The 19,927-nt window shown below is 37.5% G+C and overlaps 1 protein-coding gene across 1 annotated transcript; it reads right to left on the bottom strand.

Moving 5' to 3' along the window:
* Positions 1-131: 131 nt before the first annotated feature.
* On the bottom strand, positions 132-15,900 carry ilk (integrin-linked kinase). The gene is made up of 11 exons (XM_046861468.1): positions 15,750-15,900; positions 12,960-13,134; positions 5,964-6,129; positions 5,759-5,854; positions 3,144-3,240; positions 2,932-3,015; positions 2,613-2,698; positions 2,369-2,478; positions 938-1,065; positions 642-763; positions 132-317 (listed from the first exon to the last, which is right to left on the bottom strand). The coding sequence occupies exons 2-11, from the start codon at positions 13,046-13,048 to the stop codon at positions 132-134; spliced, it is 1,164 nt and encodes a 387-aa protein (XP_046717424.1). The 5' UTR covers positions 13,049-13,134; positions 15,750-15,900.
* Between the last annotated feature and the right edge of the window lie 4,027 nt (positions 15,901-19,927).

The following is a 19,927-nucleotide window of genomic DNA, read 5'->3' as shown; positions in this document are numbered from 1 at the left end:
AAAAATATATATAAACTGCCCAAAACAGGATAAACAAAAGGCCACAAAATATACTCAAAATATCAGCCGAAAAAAACTTGCATGATAATTTAAAATATAAGGATCTCTTCCTCCACAACCTAGAGGTTTACCTAAAGAAAAAAAAGGACACTGGGTAAGAAATCAGAAAAGATATAAAAATCGGGTTTAATGAAAAAGCAAAATGAAAGAGATATACCCTCAGGGGCTATCCATGCTGGAGAATACATCCTGCCCGGACACTGGAAGGAGAATTTTACATCTGCCATACTTATCCTGGCTGTCATGTCCTCATCTATCTGTTAGGTCATCAATGGCAGAAAAAAAAATAAAATAAAAAATAAATAAATAAATAAATAAATGAGATGAAAGTAGTAATTTACAGAATATACTATTTATGAAGGACAGAAAAATACCATGCATTTTAAATGTCTAGTAGTGGAGTAAAGTCAACTTAAAAATGTTATAATATTGAACAGCCTGACTTGCTACTAAACACAAAATGGTTTAGGTCTGGATGGTTATGCAAACTTGCTGCTTTTCTGTGCAAAATACTGCAAACCTCATCCAATGTACTGATACTCTTAAAGCCTACAATGATCGTGTGCTGATTTCATGCTTACCATAACACTCTTGCTGTTGAGATAGTGACGCGGAATCATGGGTTCCAGTGTGTGAAGAAAAGCCATCCCACATGCAATATCCAGGGCGAACTTCACCGCTTGCATCTGATCCACCACAAAGTCTAAAGTGAGACGTATTAGGAATTCATAATCATAATCTCATAATTTTGCAACACATATACCACAAAAAGCAAAACATAATTGTGATGCCAAACATGAGACACAAAACCACTTAAAAACAATGTCATTTTTGTTGTCTGTGTTCAGACTGTGTTGTGTTTAAAAATTTTACTCACTGGTGCCCTCATGGAGCACGTTGTAAAGGGAGCCATATGGCATCCAGTGTGTGATGATGACGGGGTGGGGAGCAGGGGGGGACTGACAAGCCCCCAACATGGGCAACACGTTGGGATGGGAGAATATTCTACAGTGGGTTACAAACACATATGAACACATGACAGCTTGCAGACAAACATTTAAGAGCAAGTTTGGTTGAAACAGTTCAACTACCCACATCAACAAGGGCTGCAGCTAAGGATTATTTTAGTAATAGAATATTCTACTAATTACTCAATCAATTCATCGAGTAGTTGGATGAGAAGTATTTTTTCTACAATTAAAGAGTAATACAAAATATTCAAGAGAAAATAAGACGGGTCTCTATAAATGAACAAGTAATTTTTTTCATCTTTAGAAAAACAAAATTTTTATTGCTAAAATTGCAATCTGTGAAAACGAAAACACATTTAGTGCATTTAATAGCCATATTACATCAAAACGCAAAAAAAAAAAAAAGTATATATATATCTCGCCGTTTTCTCTCCGTTCCTTCGTTTTTAGCGTCTTCTGTGTTTACCTATCCAGGGGTCTAATTTCTAAAAGTGGTGTAAGCACAAAACAAGGATGAAAACGTGTGTGCGCCACTTGTCACGCAAAGGTTGTGATTGATTAAAAAAAATAAATAAATAAAAAAACTAAACTTGACGGGAGAATGTGTGCACCTGTAAATAAAGTTTGAGCCCTTCGTATGCACAATGTAGAAACAGAGGAGGAAAAAAGTGGAGTACGCAAGTTTCCAGCCCTGTTTAGAAATTTCTAGTTTGGTGAGTGGTGCATCAGTAATGATGGTCAGTGGGGAAACATGTTTACCGACAGCTGATTATTGGCTGTTGCGATAATTTTTCCCTTAAGTCTAATTCTGCCAGTGTCAGATCACCGTGAACCAAGAAACCAATAAACCACCTCAGGGAAAATGTAGAGGTGTGGGTCAGGTGGAAAATACAGCAAGAGGAAAAACGTATTGAGTTATAAAGGGAAAAGGAGTGTTTTTTGTCCGTTTGTTTATTATTAAGGAATGTCATGAACAACATCAACTACAGATTGTTTTTGTTGCTGCTTGCTACCTTTAGTAAAAGAAAGTGGGTCTGAGCGCATCACGGATTAATGATAAAACTTTGGACGTGTCTTTTTCTTGTGTGCATCAATTTTTGACTGGCAGTCTGACATTATGACTACCGAGATCCTACACTGTGAAATGGGGGTCCTGTTCGTAATCACCAAGGAATATTAAAAATAATAACAATATATTGTGCAGTGTGCGCCCGGCATAAAGGCTAGAAATGGGACAAATGACTTAAAATGTACAGTACAAGAGAACAAAATGATGTCATGCAATCCCCATTTCCGTCTGTAGATGTAGCAGCTACATAGGATGAGTGTATGTATACCTTAGTTTGGGGTATTCTTCATTAAAGTCACGACTCTTTCTGGTGGTCCAATCCCGAATGTGGAACACTTTAACCACAATTTCAGTCCCTTGCCAGCGGCCCTTCCACAACTATCACAGAGAGAGTAATCAACAACACAAATTTCAGAAAAAAGTCAATATTTCAAAGCCAAAGTAAGAAATATCCCAAAAGACAAAAACAAACAAAAAACTGCCAAATGTTAACAACAAAGAACTGGGCCCACCTCTCCTGAGTGATTTTCATTGACCTTGACCATAAATGAAAGCTGCTTGTAGTCTATTCCGGCATGCTTGTTTAGGGTGCCATTGCCTACAGATATCAAAAGTAAAAGCAGTGAAACTAAAGAACAAACGTATGTTTTTTTTTAAAGAAGTTTCCTGATATATTCTGTACCTCCTTCCAGTTACATCACAGTGTTCAGACTGGCGGTTCTTATTTTAAAATCACATTTTAATAAGCGCATAATTAGGAGAATCCTAAGCGAAACTCAATACACACTGTACATCCTACATGCACATTTTTCACACTGTGGGTGTGCTTACGTGGTCGTGTTCTGGTTGTGCCCTTCCAGAAGGTGTCCTTAAAGGGAACTTTGGTCAGATTTTGTCCTTGCTTCTCAGCCATTTCTAGATAAACCAGGATTTATTTTTGACAATTTTAGACAGTTGTGACAAGCAGATACAAAATAGCGTTTAAAACAAGAACGCATTTAAGTTCCATTAGTTGTACAATTGGTCACAAATAGATTGATCACCTTTCAGATGGTCTCGCAGGTGTGGCTTTGCTTTGTCCACTGGTGTTTCTCCATATTTGTTACAGATGCTCACCTGAGCACCGTTATTGACAAGGTCCTAAAATGGATTTAAACGAGATATCAATTATGATATTTTTAGTAAGAGCAAGTAAAAAATATTATCATAAGAAATTGATTGTTTTAATATTTCAATTAGGTACAACAGATAGCTGATATTTATGTATTTATTCATTCGGCTTTTCCTTGTAATGATAGTGGTGGCAAAAGGCAGGGAAAAATTAACCAAGACTTTTCAAACCATAGCTACAGCTTCCAGCTCCTTCTAGGAGACCCCTATACCTTCCCAAACAAACTACGAAATAGTCTCTCTAATTGGTCCTGCATCTCCAGTGGGAGGTGCCTATTATTAATCAGGAATAGGATCCCAAAATATTTAAACAATTTTTCCTCACTTGAACAAAGAATCCCAGTATTTTCTGAGAGAGAACCATAAGCTCTGGACTTGGAGGTGCTGATTTACATCCCTCTTTATTTGGTGCCAAGACAGGGATGGTACTTCTTGCCCACACCATGCTGGAAACTTCTCCAGCCTTGGCTACAGCTTTATACCTTTTATACAAGAAAACCATTAATTGTAGTGGGGACAAGACACACCCTTGATGGAGATGGAAAGTTCCACTTAATGCCAAACATATGGATACAACTTACAGTGGTCAGAGAGATCACATTTAGAAGCAAACCCAGGCATTCACCCATGTTCAGTACCTCCCAAAATTTAAGGACAATCATAAGCCTTCCCAAAATCTATAAGACAAGTAAACTGACTATACTACCATAACCTCTTTCAAAGCTGTGCAAAAGTAAAAGAGCTGGTTAACCGTTTCTTGGCATGCATAGGGATAGAACCGCATACCTCGCGAGTCCTAGGTTTAACTATCTGATGGCGTATCCTCTCTACAGAACCCTGGAATGGCATTTTCCCAGGAGGCTGAGGAGCACAACTGCCCTATAATTGGAACATAGCCTCTTTTAAAAATAGGGACCACCATTCCAGTTTCCCAGACACAGCCTCGAATCTTCATTCAAGAAGCTTGTTGAACTTTGTCTTTCATTGACAAGATTTTGCTGTAGTAACCCCCAGTTATAGAGAGGGAGTACATAACACCAGAATTTTCTGGCAGTGCCTCATAAAGGGGGGATATGTACAGTGGTTTAATGATATCCTTCAACTGCTCCTTCTATTGCTCAACAATATCATCAGTAGATGTAAACACTCCTACACACTTTTACAGCAAAAATTATGCATGGTCTTATCTCCCCTTCCTGAAGATCTGAGCAGTTTGCCAGAACATTTTAGAGGCCACCCAAATGTCTTTTTCCACGGTCACGTCAAACTTCCCACATCCCCAGAATTACACTTCTTTAAAAGCCTTTGGGCTCTACTGAATCAGGAGAGGCTTCTGTGAACATTACTTGTAAAGGGTTCTTCAACAAGATAAGATATAACTTTATTTGTCCTACAGTGGGGAAATTTCTCTGTTACAGCAGCAAAGAAAACAAAAGTGCAAAATAATATATATATAAAGTAGAGACATAATACAAGTATATACATCGCAGTACATAAAAACAAAAGAAAAAGAGAAAGTAGTTACGCTTTCAAACATAGGTAATGTGCAATATCACTACACATTTCCTAAAATCCATGTGTGTCTGTCACTAAAGGAGCTGCTCATACAGGGGGTAAGAGTCTCCAATGCAATGATGATAGTTTTGCCACCATCCACCTTTCTCCCACCTCCTGCACAGTGTCCAGGGGAATCCCCAGGACTGAGCTGGACTTCCTGATCAGGTTGTCCAGTCTCTACCTGTCTACAGTTGAGATGCCACTGCACCAGCAGACCATACCATAGAAGATGGCTGAGGCCACCTCAGAGTCAAAAAAGGTCTTCAGTAGCTCTCCTTGCACTCAAGACAAGTTCTCTTAACACTGGTGTCCACCAGTGTACTCTAGAACTACTGTCACACTGATACTGTCATTCTGTCACAGCTTCTTGATTTACATGATACATAAAGGTTTGGACACTAGCAATGTTCTTTTTCATCTTATTCGTATATATTTGCATTTACTTGAAATACCTTGCAGACTTCTAGCTATAACTAGTTAGCTGAGATAATGCAAAATATTATTAAGATAGAAATAGAGGTCCACACTGAAACAATCAACTGCCTGTTCTGTTTTCCTCACAAATACTACTGATAAGGATGTTTGTATAAATGGTTATAAAAAAAATGGTTCTGCAATCTCTGATATGAAACCTTTGTGCTCCAAGAATAATTGCTAATTTACATCTGTTGTTCACCGAGCAAACTGGTAATTGGGCATTTCTCTGTTGAGCTGGTGTGCTGGGGGGGCAGCTGTGCTTTAATGAAACTGTCGCATGCAATCCAGAAACACGGCAGACTGCAAATGACTGAAATTCAAAAGTACCGGTTGTTTCTGGCCGAACAATCTCTGGTACAGGCAAGGTTCAGGCTTTAATTTAAAGCCATTCTAGTCTTTTCCAAAAAATCCAGTGGTTCTATATTATGGCCAACAGGGGGAGGCGTAAACTCACCTCGGCGACCAAGTCATGGCCCCAGAAGCAGGCATAGTGGAGAGGGGTGTTGCCGTGTTCGTTAGATGCGTTGGTGTCTGCTTTGCACTGGATCAGCTGAATAAAAAGTCAACACACAAACATCAGTTTTGCATACCACAATGCAAATGTAATTCTGAACCAGCCAATAAAATCAGCATATCCTTCTATAGAAATATGTGCAAACCTTGCCCAAGATCTCACGGTGTCCGTGGCTAGCGGCCAGGTGGAGAGGCGTGTCGTCTCCGCGGTTCATCACGTTGATGCGAGCTCCTCTCATAATGAGCATGTCCACCACATTGGTGCGGCCCTCCCGACACGCCCAGTGCAGTGGACTAAATCCATGATCATCTCTAAGACACAAACACAGAAGCATTACGGTCAGATGAAAATCTGACAAATCTGAAGAAAATTTAAATACATACAGCAGATTTGTAGGACTTATTGGGTATTTATAGTTCAGTATAACAAGATTGTTTACACGCTGTACTTTACTGACACTCTGACTACTGTGGTGAGCTCATGTGTTCAAGTTAATACACATCACAGCTAGGAGTGCTGCCGTGAGCATGTCCTTACACGTTACAGAAATATTACCAAGTTAGGTAGCTGCCTCATTTGAATGAACTGATGTAATAGCTTTATAATCTCTTCATATAAGGAGGATTTTTTTCCTTTATTCAATAAAGCCACTGGCCACAGAAACTTCCACCGCCCTCTTTTCGCACACTGCGGGCAATCCTACTCTCAGCTGTCAGTCTCTAAGGCTCCCCTGTCGGGTTATATATAAACAGCAGTTAACTGGCCCTCTGCTGTCTGCAGCACATCCTCCCCCCTGCTCTGTGTGTGTATGTGACATGCTACCTCAATCAGCAACGGGTTTTATTTATACTTGAATGCGGGATTCTTTCTCTGGCCATCCATTTCCTTTTTCATGGTCGAATGGGAACGGTCGTGAATGCTGATATCAGCAGTTTGGCCGGTACCAATGATTTGCACTGTATAGCTGCAGCAATAATTACAGCTACTAAAGAAAGAGCAAGAACTTCACAAACTACTAAAGGCTATGAAAATCAGAGGACACCTTTATCTTATAAGCAATCCAATGGTAATTCTACCCAAGTAGCGAGTTTATTACAATCGCAAAAATTCTTCGATTCTTTTTTTTTGCTCCTGAGCACAGATAACCTTAAGTCAGCTGCTAGTGTTTCTCATGCTGCATTACTACATAGGCACTGACCACACACACTCACACACTCAGCCACAAACACTCACACATACTCATGTACACACAAATACAAACTGGTGACTGGATACATTTAGAGGGTTTAAAGGTCTCTGGATCGCGACCATGTAAGAAGAACGGTCCAGAACTCCCTGTCTACAAGATTTCTTAACAAGACCTTACAAAAAGATAAAGACACACCAAAAAAAAAAAAAAAAAAAAAAAAGGAAGCTTCTGAGTCAGAATTTTAGCCAGGGAGGTTTAGGGAAGTATTTATAATTAAAAAAAATAAATAAAAAAAAAGAGCCCAGCAACAAGACATGCTTTATTACAAACAAAAAAAAAAAAGAGTCATGCTTCCTTCTGCAAGCGAGATATGCAACATTACAGCAGCTGTGCATCAATATCACACAGCTTTCACAATGATTCCGCAGAGAAAAGACTGACACTATCAAACATAGGAAGGAGGACTATTAGCGAAGCAAGCAGGAAAGCCAGGAAATAGAAAATACCCCTGGCTGCCCCCCTCGCCTTTTTACCATGTGTGGGTGTTGTGCTGTTCCTAGAAAGACACTCTCTTGTCCATGTAAGGATGTGAAGTCCAAAGGCGCACATCATTAACACTCATACTGAGGGTGTAAAAGAACAACCAACCAACACGAAGCACATATATTAGCTTGAGCGATACTACGCAGGATTATTGAAACCTCCTACATAACATCAAATTAACTATGCAAATAAATGATGTTAATTTTTACTTCTTTCCAATAGCCAGAATTCTTTTTACTTTTTTTCGATTGCCTTTTAGAACCGCTCACAGCCCGATGAGTGACAGTCATACTTTTATACTTCCATTAAATAATTGTAATTAATGCTTTTACACAGGATTATTTTTTATAACTATTGTGTGTCTAAGGTTGGCTTAAGCATGATCAGCTCTATGATTTTTCTATATTTGTGATCACAGTATTCTTATACTTCTGTAATGAAAATTCACCACTAGAAGAAAAATAGTGGTTTATGTGGTAGAATACTTTTAGAGAAGTGTACTCAGTATTGTTTAAAAAAAAAAATTAATAAAAAAAAATTTTTTTTTTAATTCTCCCCAAATTAATGGTGCTATCAGCAACAGCAACATGTCCAGAGGGAAGTGCAAAAAACAATTCTGTTCAGGACTGTCCTGTAGATATTAGGCATAAATTAATCAACGAATGCATTCACCAGTCACCACAGTGGAGAGCAAACAGCTTGGCCCTGTTCACACCTGGTAGTAACATCCGTCTCCAGTGAGATGAACAGGTCCCCTGTCACTACCTATCAGATTTCATACATCGTTTCTGCTGAAGGGTGTACATTTATTACACCAGTCTTCCACTGCATTTACAAGCCCAATTCTGACACTGTGTAAAATGTAAATAAAACAGATTTCAAATCGAAGCAAATTTCATAAACCCTAATTTTATTCACAAGAAAACATTGAAATCATATAAAATGTTTTAACAGATGAAATGTACAATTTTAAGGAAAAAATAATGAATTTGATTGCTGCAAAACGTGACAACATGAGGTTGGAACAGTATGTTACTATAAAAAAAAAAAAAAAATTAAGGTTAATTGGCAACAGGTCAGTAGTATGATTGTGATTTAAAAATAAATAAAAGAGTATCTAAACAAGCAGATGTTTACCAGGCTGCAGCAAGCTGTGTCCATATTCAGCATAATGTTCTTTGAAGGTTCTTTAATGTTTGTGGAGGTGGTAGCTCAGTGGTTAAGGCCATTGGTTACTGATCGAAAGGTTGGGGGTTCAAGCCGCAGTATAGCCAAGCTGCCACTCATGTGGCCGCTACCCTTTTATTTTTTACAATGGCAGTACGATTTCCAAACAGTCTTGCAAAGGCCTTGTACATTTTAAGCTAAAGCAGTGATGCAATGAGACAATCCTTTCTTGCTGTCTGAAATGCACTGAAGCACATTCATGTTCACAATAGAAATGTGATGTGGACACATGGCCTTTGACCTGTTTATAACTGTACTTAGTGCAACCGCCATTCAAGCGGATCACTCAGGAAACATGTTAGTGCCTTCCTGAACCGGGCCACGGGCAGATGCAATTTTCAGGTGCTACTGAGACCCCTGACCTTGCTGATGTAAACAGAACATCATTCGTGTGTCATGGCAATGTTGATTCTTCATGTACAACAAACGGACAGCAAAAAGCACGCATATGTGCGCTAGTGCAACAGCATTACATCACATACACATGGATTATACAAGGTAATAAAGTGTAAACCAAAATGTAAAGTAATTGTAATGTAAAAATTCTAATTAGGCTGTAATGACTTGCTCTTTCTTGTGATATGATTTGATTGCTGAACAACTTTCTGAATGTGAAACTGATGGACTGCTGGCAGTAAGGACTTTAGAATGTGACAATTACAATATCACATTTATCTTTAGATTATGTCATTAAATTACAACTGCTCTCTATATAGAGAGAAATTATAAAAAATAAATAAATAAATAAAAAATAGAAACATTAAGGGAGATAAAACACCAGACCATTACAAGCAATTTTTCTTTTTGAAATAATAACCCCCCACGCTTTATGGTTGTGTAATATACCTCGATACAGTAACTACAGCACATGAGGTCACTCATTTTTACCAGGAATATTCATTACGCACGTCCAGACTTTTTTCAGATTTTCATGTGGAAACACTAACAAAACTTAGTTTAGAAAAAAGCTCAGTAGAATAGAATAAAATAAAATTCAGACTTGAATATTTTATAGATGTGATGAGAGGACAAAACACCAAATCTACTTAAATGCTGACAAACAGCTGGATGACGTTTTATCTATGGCACAATCCCAATGTGAATAACAATCGCAAATGTTTTCCTTAGTCTGTAACAATGCACATAACTAACACACTGGTTCACTATATGCAATTAAACAGATTGCCATTCGTTATTCTAATCAATTTCCTGGCAATCAAAACAGAACTGAACTGAAACTCACACGCACGCGCATGCACACACACACACACAGACACACACACACACACACACACACAACTGTGTGACTGATCTGTACAACCCGGACTCAACACACACAATCGCACTCACTTCACACATCCATGTTTTCAGCACCACTCATATTACTTCACCTCATTACTACATACTGTTTACATGCTGTTTTTGCTCTTTTGAACAACATTTTGTTTAATTTCAATGTTCACTCCTGTACTCAGTACTCTTTTACACACCACAGTGTGTAATATACAACAGGTTTACCGGCGGTACTATTTTGTGTATTTGTCCTACGCTGCCCTGTGTTGTCTTGCGCTGTCCTGTGTTGTCTTTGCACTGTTTGCACACGATGCACTTTATGTTGTGAGGACATTTACTAGTCCTTAGCCCTGTGTTTTCTGTGATGTAGCCTTATGTTGTTTTATGTAGCACCAGGGTTCTGGAGGAACGTTGTTTCATTTCACTGTGTACTGCATCATCTATATATGGTTGAAATGACAATAAAAGCTTATTGACATGACTTGACTTGGCACACTGAAGCTTGTACTTTCCTGGTGCACCAGCTAATAGACTGATGATTTCCCCACCCCTGCAAACTGTTCTGAGTCAAATTCTAAATATATACAGTATCTGAGCGTACAGCAGCTTTTATGCACCATTCGGTATTAAACTCGAAAGGGGAAGTGAGAAGAAGCAGTGATGTTCCCCATCTTTGTCCATCCAACACACATGAAAGCCTACTTAACATGAGGACATTCTGTTATTTATGCTGATTCTACAGACTAAACTGGCTTTGTTGGAAGCAATTTAAGTAATGAGTTGGTAAACAAAAGGTCTTCTGATTAAAGTTTCTCCTGCATCCAAACCAAAAAAACGTGTAACTAATTTTAATGCATGACAACACAGTGGAAAACCTTGAACTAATCATTGTAATGACAATTGCAAAATTCCTGTAGAATTACAGACCATTGAGTTTATTAAAAGAAAGCGGGTCCTCAAACTAACTGCGTGCTCTCAGATAAGATCCGTCTATAACTGAAATCCTAAAGCTTCCATGGTCATTTACACAGCCTGGATGTTTTTTGCCATTTCCTGTCCCCTCCTACAACAATTTAGGGTCGTGACATCTAAATGCCTTTTACAGCCCTGAAAAAGCTGCAAATTTACTTTATGCACTTCATGAGAAATCGAAGCCATGTTTTGTGATCAGTTCCAGAATGATCTAATTCTAAACTTTATTATGGACAAGTGAGTGAACACCAGAATTGCAATTATATTCAGATAATTTTGGTTAGCAGTTCTATTTCTGGAAGAGGAAAATTTGTGTGAAAGATTGTGTGAAAGGAAGAAAAGGGTGATAGAAAAACGGAAGACAGAAAGAGAGAAAAGGAGAATGAGCAAGACCACTGGTATGGCTCAAGTCAGAATGCTCGGGTTAGTGAGCTCATAGTATGGAAACTATTCGCCCCTGCCATTCCTGAGCAGTCTGGCTTTTCCTTCCCCCTCCCACCTCCACAATAGCAGTCAGTATAGTGTTAGAAACATGTAATGTAGTATGTCCCTTATGTTAGTCACACTGCAAAACATACCTGGCTGAATATATAGCCGAATCTTATCATTAATGAGTCTTCATTAGTCTATTTCAGTTGACCATTAGGGTGGGCTTGATTGCTTGATTGTTTCAGTGGTTAACAGTTTGAAGCATCCAGGAAATGCCTAGATAGGATCTACAAACGGATGTGACGATTTGCTCAACTGTTCACGTGATAGTGCCTACACTATAAACAGAGCAGTGCCATGCTACAAACATGTATTTGCCTGTGATCAACACATCAGACAATGACAACATCCTAACATGTTGGAACTCTCCACTGGGAGTGTTAATAAAAGAATACTTTGTCCTGCACTTAATTGCTTATAGCAATGGTTTTTCTTCGTAATTCATTCTCCTTGTCTAGCACATATTCTCAAATGGTTTTGTTTGGCAACAGTTTAACAAAGCTAATACGGGAATGGACTTTTGCCTGAAATGTCTGCATAAATACAAACTGAACTGAATGCAGAATGAATGGGATCTGCTTCAAATATGCTTGGATTGGGTGCCTAAAATGATATCACTACCTATTTCAACGTAGCAGCTAGAAGAGCTGTCTGGAACATTGAGTCAAGGATAAACGTTGTATATCTCTGCACCATATAGGGACGCGCGTTCGATTTCTCAACTCCAGCTTTTTCCACTGTCACCCTTCCAACAAAGCCCACGTTCACCGATGGTCTTTCGGTGGAAAATAACTTTGCTGTCAGCGAGTTATCTGAAGAGCCAGCACTGTTTTTACCGTTTACTCGCTGAGAAGAAGAATGTGGAAGCAAATTGTAAAGGCACAAGCAAGCACTATTATCCAGCAATCAACAGTTCCTCCAAAAACATCGGGACCAACGCCATCACACTATTTGGAAGAGTGAACTGCAATCAAGTACCAACTCACTGAACTCTCTTAATGTGGATCATTAGGATTCCCATCACACACTGAAGGTTACACACTGAACCACCACACCTTCCAAAAAGGATTGATTGGACTGATTTGAACCTCGAGATTTGTCGAGAACAGAACAAATTAAGGGCTACAATGAAACACACAGCAAAATATACCTGTGTACAAAAAAAAAAAAACACAATAAAAAGACATGGCATAACAGTGCTTAGAGTGCAAGTGAAATGCCAAGCAACAAGCCAGGTCAAGTATCCTGCCTGCTTAAAGTGACAGACTCCGTAAAAAAAATGCTTACAGATTAACTATAGTATTTTGCACAGAACTGTAATATTCAATTGATCAGTGGAATGATTTAGCCTCAAAGACCACTTCAATGATTCAGCTGTTTCTCGTTAACAGTTAGAAGCATTTCACATGTATCTAAAAGCGAACTTACCCCTGGTTTAGGTCGTTCTCCGTGTTGTCCAGCCAGAGGCGGACGGCTACAGCGTTCCCTTCTCTGCACTGAGTGAAGATGTCGTCCATTGTAACTCGCTAGGTTTCCTCTGCCTAATATAATCCTTCGTCCCCTACCAGGAGTGCCCTGGGAGAGGGGTGTTATATAGCGCTACCTGGAGCACACAAGCAGAAGAAAATAAGACATTTACATCAATGAGAATAAACATGATAAAGCCCTATTTTCCAGCAGTTACACATTCGAGAGACATGACAGTTTGTTACTTTACATATTAAGCAGGTAGGTAATATAGCAATGTTATCAGAACTCCTATTATTCGTCAACTGAAGACATAAAAAGTAATTAACAATTCAGTCGGATATCTATGTCGTGTGCTTCATGTGTAAAGACAATATGGTAAAATATTACATCACAATATTCAAATACATGCTCATGATAAATGTGCAGTACAGATTTTTCTTACATCCCACCTCACTACTTGTTTAGCAGTATATGGGTGGCATTTAACAAGAAAAATAAAATACAAATAAAAACTCTGACAGGTTTCTTATTTTCAACTCCGTCTCACCACGTCATCAGCAAAATGCCTGTGGAGTCAAATTACTTTAGTTAAATATAGTGAAACTTTCTAAACATTTACAAGAACAAATAGTTGTCTGTTATGTTTTGGAAACGTTAAACAATTTTGATTAAAAATGCTTCAGAAAACATTACGTGTTATTTTACAGATTGCTTTTGGAAACATTTTTTTGTTGTTTGAACAGCTTTTGTTTTATTGGAAATATAAGAAAATGCTGCATTTATTGTTTCGTATCTATGTGCAATCTTGTTTTTAGCATGTTTCATTTCTTCACATTTTGAGGTCATAAATCATAGCCTAATACTACACAATTTATTTGGTTAAACACGTTTATTCGGTTAAATGTGGCAAAATGAATTTCAGGTACAGTTGACCCAGAAACACGTTTGTGAAGTGCTTAATGGTAATTGCTAAGATGTTGGTTAGTCTGTGTACTAGTTGGCAGAATAATTTTCAACAAATCTCAAACGTGAGATATAAAAATTAGATAATCCTAATTACAAAAAACCAGCAGGAGCTTCATTTCGCACTGACTATTTGTTAGAAACATTTAAAGACATTTTATTATGAGAAATCTAGAGACAGCAAACAACAGACTCAAAGTAAAAGAACACATTGCTATAAGATGAAGTTTGACTGAGTTACAGCAGAGACTTTGCTTGGCTATTTAGTAATGAGATGAAGAATTCAACGGTATTAAATAGCGATATTAAGTAGACTCTGTGTCACTCTGTATCTTCATTTCTTAGTACAGAGTGTAGAGGGAAAGAGATGGGCCAAATAAAGAACTAAAGGGCTGCTGCATTGCGCTCAAGGTGAAGATGAATTCTCACTGTCGCCACGATAGATTAGTTTAAGATATGTAGATGGATGGATGGATGAATAGCAAAGAGTAATGTTACAGCAGCCAGTTCACAAACATACAACAATGTACAAGCACAACACAGTGTAGAAAAACCTATGATACACAGTTAGTAAACTGCACATCAAGGTGCGTTTACGTGGTGAAATGTTATGCGCGTAATAATTTTTCTATGTACATGAAGTTTTTGTATATGCAAGTAGAAATTGAGTAACTATACATAGGTTGCACCAGCAAATTGTAATAGTGAAAAAAAAGAGAGAATGAAAGTGCATGATCATATCAGGGCCATCAGATGGACATCTTAAATGAGACTTTAGATGAAGGTGCATTAATGGGATCTTAGCAGATATAGTATAGATTATAAGCAGACAGTCGAATGAAACGGAGTTGTTACTGATGTAAAAGTAATTGATCAGAAATCCACACAACTGATTATTGTTTTGAATTTACGAGGTTCCTTACTTATTCTACCTTCTGTAGGAGATGGTCTAAAGACATTCCAAAAGAGTCAACCTAAGCAGCTCCTTCCTTAATGGAATGCAGGGGATGTGATAATAATGTCCATGACAGTAAAACTGATGTATCCTGCAGCTGAGTACAGACACATGCCTTGTCTGCAGTTACCAGAGAAAAACATCAATCATTTACACTCTAATTGATCCACCCTTTTATTCATAGATGAAGCAATAGCCCTAGAATAAGTTACTATTACTTCTCTCTAAACACTTTCATTCTGAGGAGAACATCATGTTTGCATTATGTTACAGTTTAAACTAAACGTTGGTCTGGAGAGGGGGAGAAATCCAACACGATGACGTCACAAAATCACAACAAGACCACCTCTGCCTACATTCATATAAGGTCATAAAAAATCTAACACCTGGCACGTTTCTAAAAGAAATAATAGAATATGAGTTTTTAGCTTGAAAAAATAAACGATCTTCTTAAAAAAGATGAGGGGTTTTAAAGCTATGTCTGATATGTTCAGACGTGGATTCGGGATTTGTGACGTTAGCACTGCAGTTTGAGATTGTGTTCGCTGAGGCAGAGGAGGAAAATAGAGAAAAGTTAGTAATGAAAGCAAAAAACCTAAAGAATAATGACTAAAATATTCGCCTTCGATACATTTCCGTTTATGTTTTTAAGTGCAAAAAAAGCAAGAATGGTATTCAATGAGCTAACCCAACTCTTAGCCATTTTAGCTTAGAAGGCTAGGTCGTTAGCGAACCGTAGATCTGCTGAGCAGACCGCAGGAGTGCCTTTACTCAAGCGGATTATTCCACTGAAAGTCAATGAAATGTGAAATATAAACCTCGGTTATTACCTGTTGAAGAGGCAGCTCTGGCTGAAGTGAACAAGCCGAGAAAGGACAGTGTGGCGGACACTAGCCCTCACTGTCCACACCCTACTCGGAGACTTTACGTACAGAATGAGGAACCGCCTTGCTGGGAGTGTAAAATCGCTCCCCCACACACAGAACAACCAACCTGCACCGCCCTCTGTTGGGAATCCGCTCAAAACCCGTGCCCTCAGGTGGCAATTTTAGAAAACACTCTAGAAAACAAAGTCCTGAGGACTTCCACAGGTAGAGTTATCTACAGAGATGATCAGAAGTTCTGTGATGAAGATGAATCATCTGAGTGAGTGGTATCTTCATCCAGCGCAGGGGCGTAGCCATCATTTCAAAAGTGCCTGAGACGATATGTCTAGTGTTACCTGTTTTTTTTTTTTTCTTCAGTTAACCGTTGTGTAATTGACAGGTTTTATTTTTAATCATGATTTTTTTGCTTTATATGCTTTATGATTATATATGATTATAAAACAGAAAGAAAGAAAGAAATACAACAGCTTGCCACTGGGACAGTACCCTTAAAAGGACATCTTTGTACCTTATTTACCCCAAAAATGTATAGTTGTACATTAAGGTACACATTGGTACTCTAAGGTAATAATGTGTACCTTTTTGAGTAAAAAGTACAAAGATGTCCTTATAATGGTACTAAGAGTATATTGTTTACATATTTCATATTGTATTTTGTGTATGCGCAGTACATGGCACACAGTAATAGATACTTGCACATTCAAATAATACTTCATTTTGTTTTATTCTACAGTCCAGTTTTTCTTGGCAACAGCGTTACGGGTTAGTCAAAGAAACTTAGAAATGAGCATCAGAAAATAATAAGGACATATTCCTCGGTCTCCAAACATGCAGTAATAGCGGAAAAATGCGGTGGCATGCTATTCCCAAAATACCGCTATGCTCCTGAAGGAAGCGCAACATATTTCACCCATTACACCGCGTGTAACGTGTCTTTCGTTAAAGCCTGTGTAAAGTACATTAGTGTAGACAGGTGCGGCTTATTTATGTTAAAAATAAAAATATTTGTAAAATTCAGTGGGTGCGGCTTATAGTCCGGAAATTACGGTAATTCAAAACAACCTATTGAAAGAAAATATGTATTGAACTCAACTGACAAACATGTCAAGACCCTATATCAATTATACAATGAGATCAAATAAACATTTAGTGTCACTTCTTTTAAGCTTCCTGACTGGTTTGTTTAAAAGTAGTAGCTTTTTACACAGTGTTAAAGCTAAAAGATATCTCAACATATAAAGCTACTTAAAACTGCCAAAAGTGTTTCTGCGACGTTGCTTCTCATCTATAAAAGAGTTTAAGGAAAATAAAGAAAATAAAGTAATCTACGCCCCTGATCCAGCGAAACTAATATAAATAAAAAATACCCAAAACACACTTTACTGTATGGGAAACATTGTGTACGAGAGGTCATTTCACAGGAATAAACAATCTACTTTTCTTTAAACTTAGTACTAACCTTTAAGATAGGAATATCATGCTTTTAAATGTCAAAAAATACATGGCAAAATGAATTGAGGGCACTGAGGTTAGTAGAATTGTATAGAATTATAACTTAAAATGTTACTATATACTTACAGAGGAAGCAGGTTTGTATGTTTTTTTTTTTGTTTAGTACAGACCTTCTTATTCAATGGTTTTTTTTTTTTTGTTTTCAACATTGTATGTAAATTATACAAAAATTGAATTTATGACAGATCAAATATGGATTATGTGATCAACAAAAACATGTTAAGTAGCCCAGACTGTTTTATATTTTAAAATTTTTTTAAATAGCCACCATTTTGGCCATGACAGCTTTGCACACTCTTGGCATTCTTTCGTTTAGCTTCATGAGGTTTGCATTGGTGTTGAGTGCTTGTTGGCTGCTTTTCCTTCACTCTCCAGTCCAATTAATCTTAAACCATCTTAACTGTATTTAGATTAGGTGATTGGGAAGGCCAGATCATCTGATGAGGCACTTTATAACTCTCCTTCTTAAAGAAATATCTCTTACATAACCTTTAGCTTTTTAGTACGTTGGGGTCGTTGTCCTTTTAAAAAATTAATTTGTTGAAATACAAAGGATGGTCTCACCAGTGGTGGGCCATCATGGCCAGCAAAGCCTTCTCTGCTGGCCTAAACACTATCAGAGGCACTGACCTACATTTACAACCTAAATTCTAATATTTGTTTCATGAAATTGTATGAATTTATTCCCAACAGTTTATTCACTTTATTTTGTAGCATTTCTATTGGCTGCACTGTTTCCAGTATGTGTATGTAGATCTTAAATTTTTTGTACAATCAGATTTCAGCCTTTCTGTGCTGCCATGTCAATGTAATCTGTCCAGGGCCTTTACAATCAGTAGTGCTGGCCTTTTTTTACCTTAGACTATATTAGCAATAGGTCTGTTTCTTTAACCAATCAGATTTCAAATTCACCTAACAGGGCCAGCTTGCTCAGAATAGCGTCAGCATTTTTCCACCAGAGGGAATCCATTTTCAGAAAAGCCAGACATCAAAAGGAGAGGTCGAGAGCTAGCTTGTCTCAGCCCCAGAAATTGTTTGTTTGCCACTTTCAGACCAGTGCCTACTAGCGGTATCACTGGCTTATAGCCTCTGAGGAGCGGTGCAAATTATGAGTCTGCATCTCTGGTGAGTAGGTTGTATTTTATATCAATTTTGTATGTTTTTGTTATGTTATTAGACAAATATTGATTCTGTTTATTCTCTGCAGCAGATGTAGCTCTTGGTTTTCCTTTACTGGGACAGTCCTCATGAGTTCCTGTTTCATCATAGCGTTGATTGTTTGTCTGCATTTGGAGATACATTAACATTTCTTCGGATTTTGGGAACTGTCTGACTATTTATTTTTCATTTCTTTTTAAACATTCAAAAGAACTTTGATTTTGTGAGCTCAGATGAATAAAAAAAGACAACAAATTTATTTGCATATTTGCTTCCCAATCTTAATTTAATGATGACCATGGCCACCCCTGGCCATACCCCCAGCTCCACCCTTGGATGGCCCTAGTGTTTTGTGGTCCTCCTCCATTGCTAAGGACTGGGGCTGAAAAGTGCATAATTTACTTTAAATTATTTACCTATTAAGTATTATTTACCTTAAAAATAATTTTTTCTTTTTTTTTTTTTGCAGTGAACAAATACTAGCTATTCTAAGAAAAAAAAAATTGTCCATGTCAACTAGCATTTACATTTCACAAGGTGGTTACTATAAAACCCCATATGTGTGCGCACCTCATTTCTATTGTGGCTGGACTAACCGCAGTCTGATTATAGGATTACCAATGATACGGAAACCTATCATTGTATATACAGAATATACAGGATAATAATATATACTTTTGATGACTTTATGGGTGTAAATTATTTGTTTTAGTTATACAGTATTTAGGTTAAGACTGGGATAAAACACTCTTGTGCCCAAAAAACATATTTTTCATTTATACTAATACATGTGGATTATGTAGTACCTATTTTTGTTTTTTTAACTCTAACTTATCACACCTATTTCAAAAAGAGATATATAAAAACAGGCAAACAAATATATCACTATTTATTGTTTATATGCTCACAATGAAACAGCAAGTGCCATAAGTAATAATGATAAAGAAACACATTGAGATTTAGATCATGATGGTATTTTAATCTGTATAGCCAACAGGAAGACAGCTTGTTCCTGTGACTGTCAGTGACATACATACATAAAAAGATGAGGAGATTGCAACACTGCAAAATATTTTTACTACTTCCTGTGAGTAACCCATTCTAAGATGCATTGGGTATTTCCTAATCTGCATAGAAAAACATCCATTTTATTCCTTTTACATCTGTATTCATGTTGTATCAATCAAACTAAATATGAACAAAGCTGCACAAATTATGTTTAAATATCTAATTACTTCTTTACTTTTACCTTTATTCAAATCTGTTTCAGTTTCAGTCCTTAAATATTCTTGAGTTTTGCACAAATACTACATTTCTACAACTACATTTCTTGGCCTATTTTTATTACACTCCTGGGGGGGGGGAACTTATTATAATTGATCACAAGACTCTTGCTTAATCAACCCAGTTTATGTGAAAAGAATCTGTTACTCTTAGCACACAAATCTAGA

This window comes from Silurus meridionalis, chromosome 11, assembly GCF_014805685.1.
Source record: "Silurus meridionalis isolate SWU-2019-XX chromosome 11, ASM1480568v1, whole genome shotgun sequence".
NCBI lineage: Eukaryota > Metazoa > Chordata > Actinopteri > Siluriformes > Siluridae > Silurus > Silurus meridionalis.
This window is presented reverse-complemented; position numbering and strand designations above follow the sequence as displayed.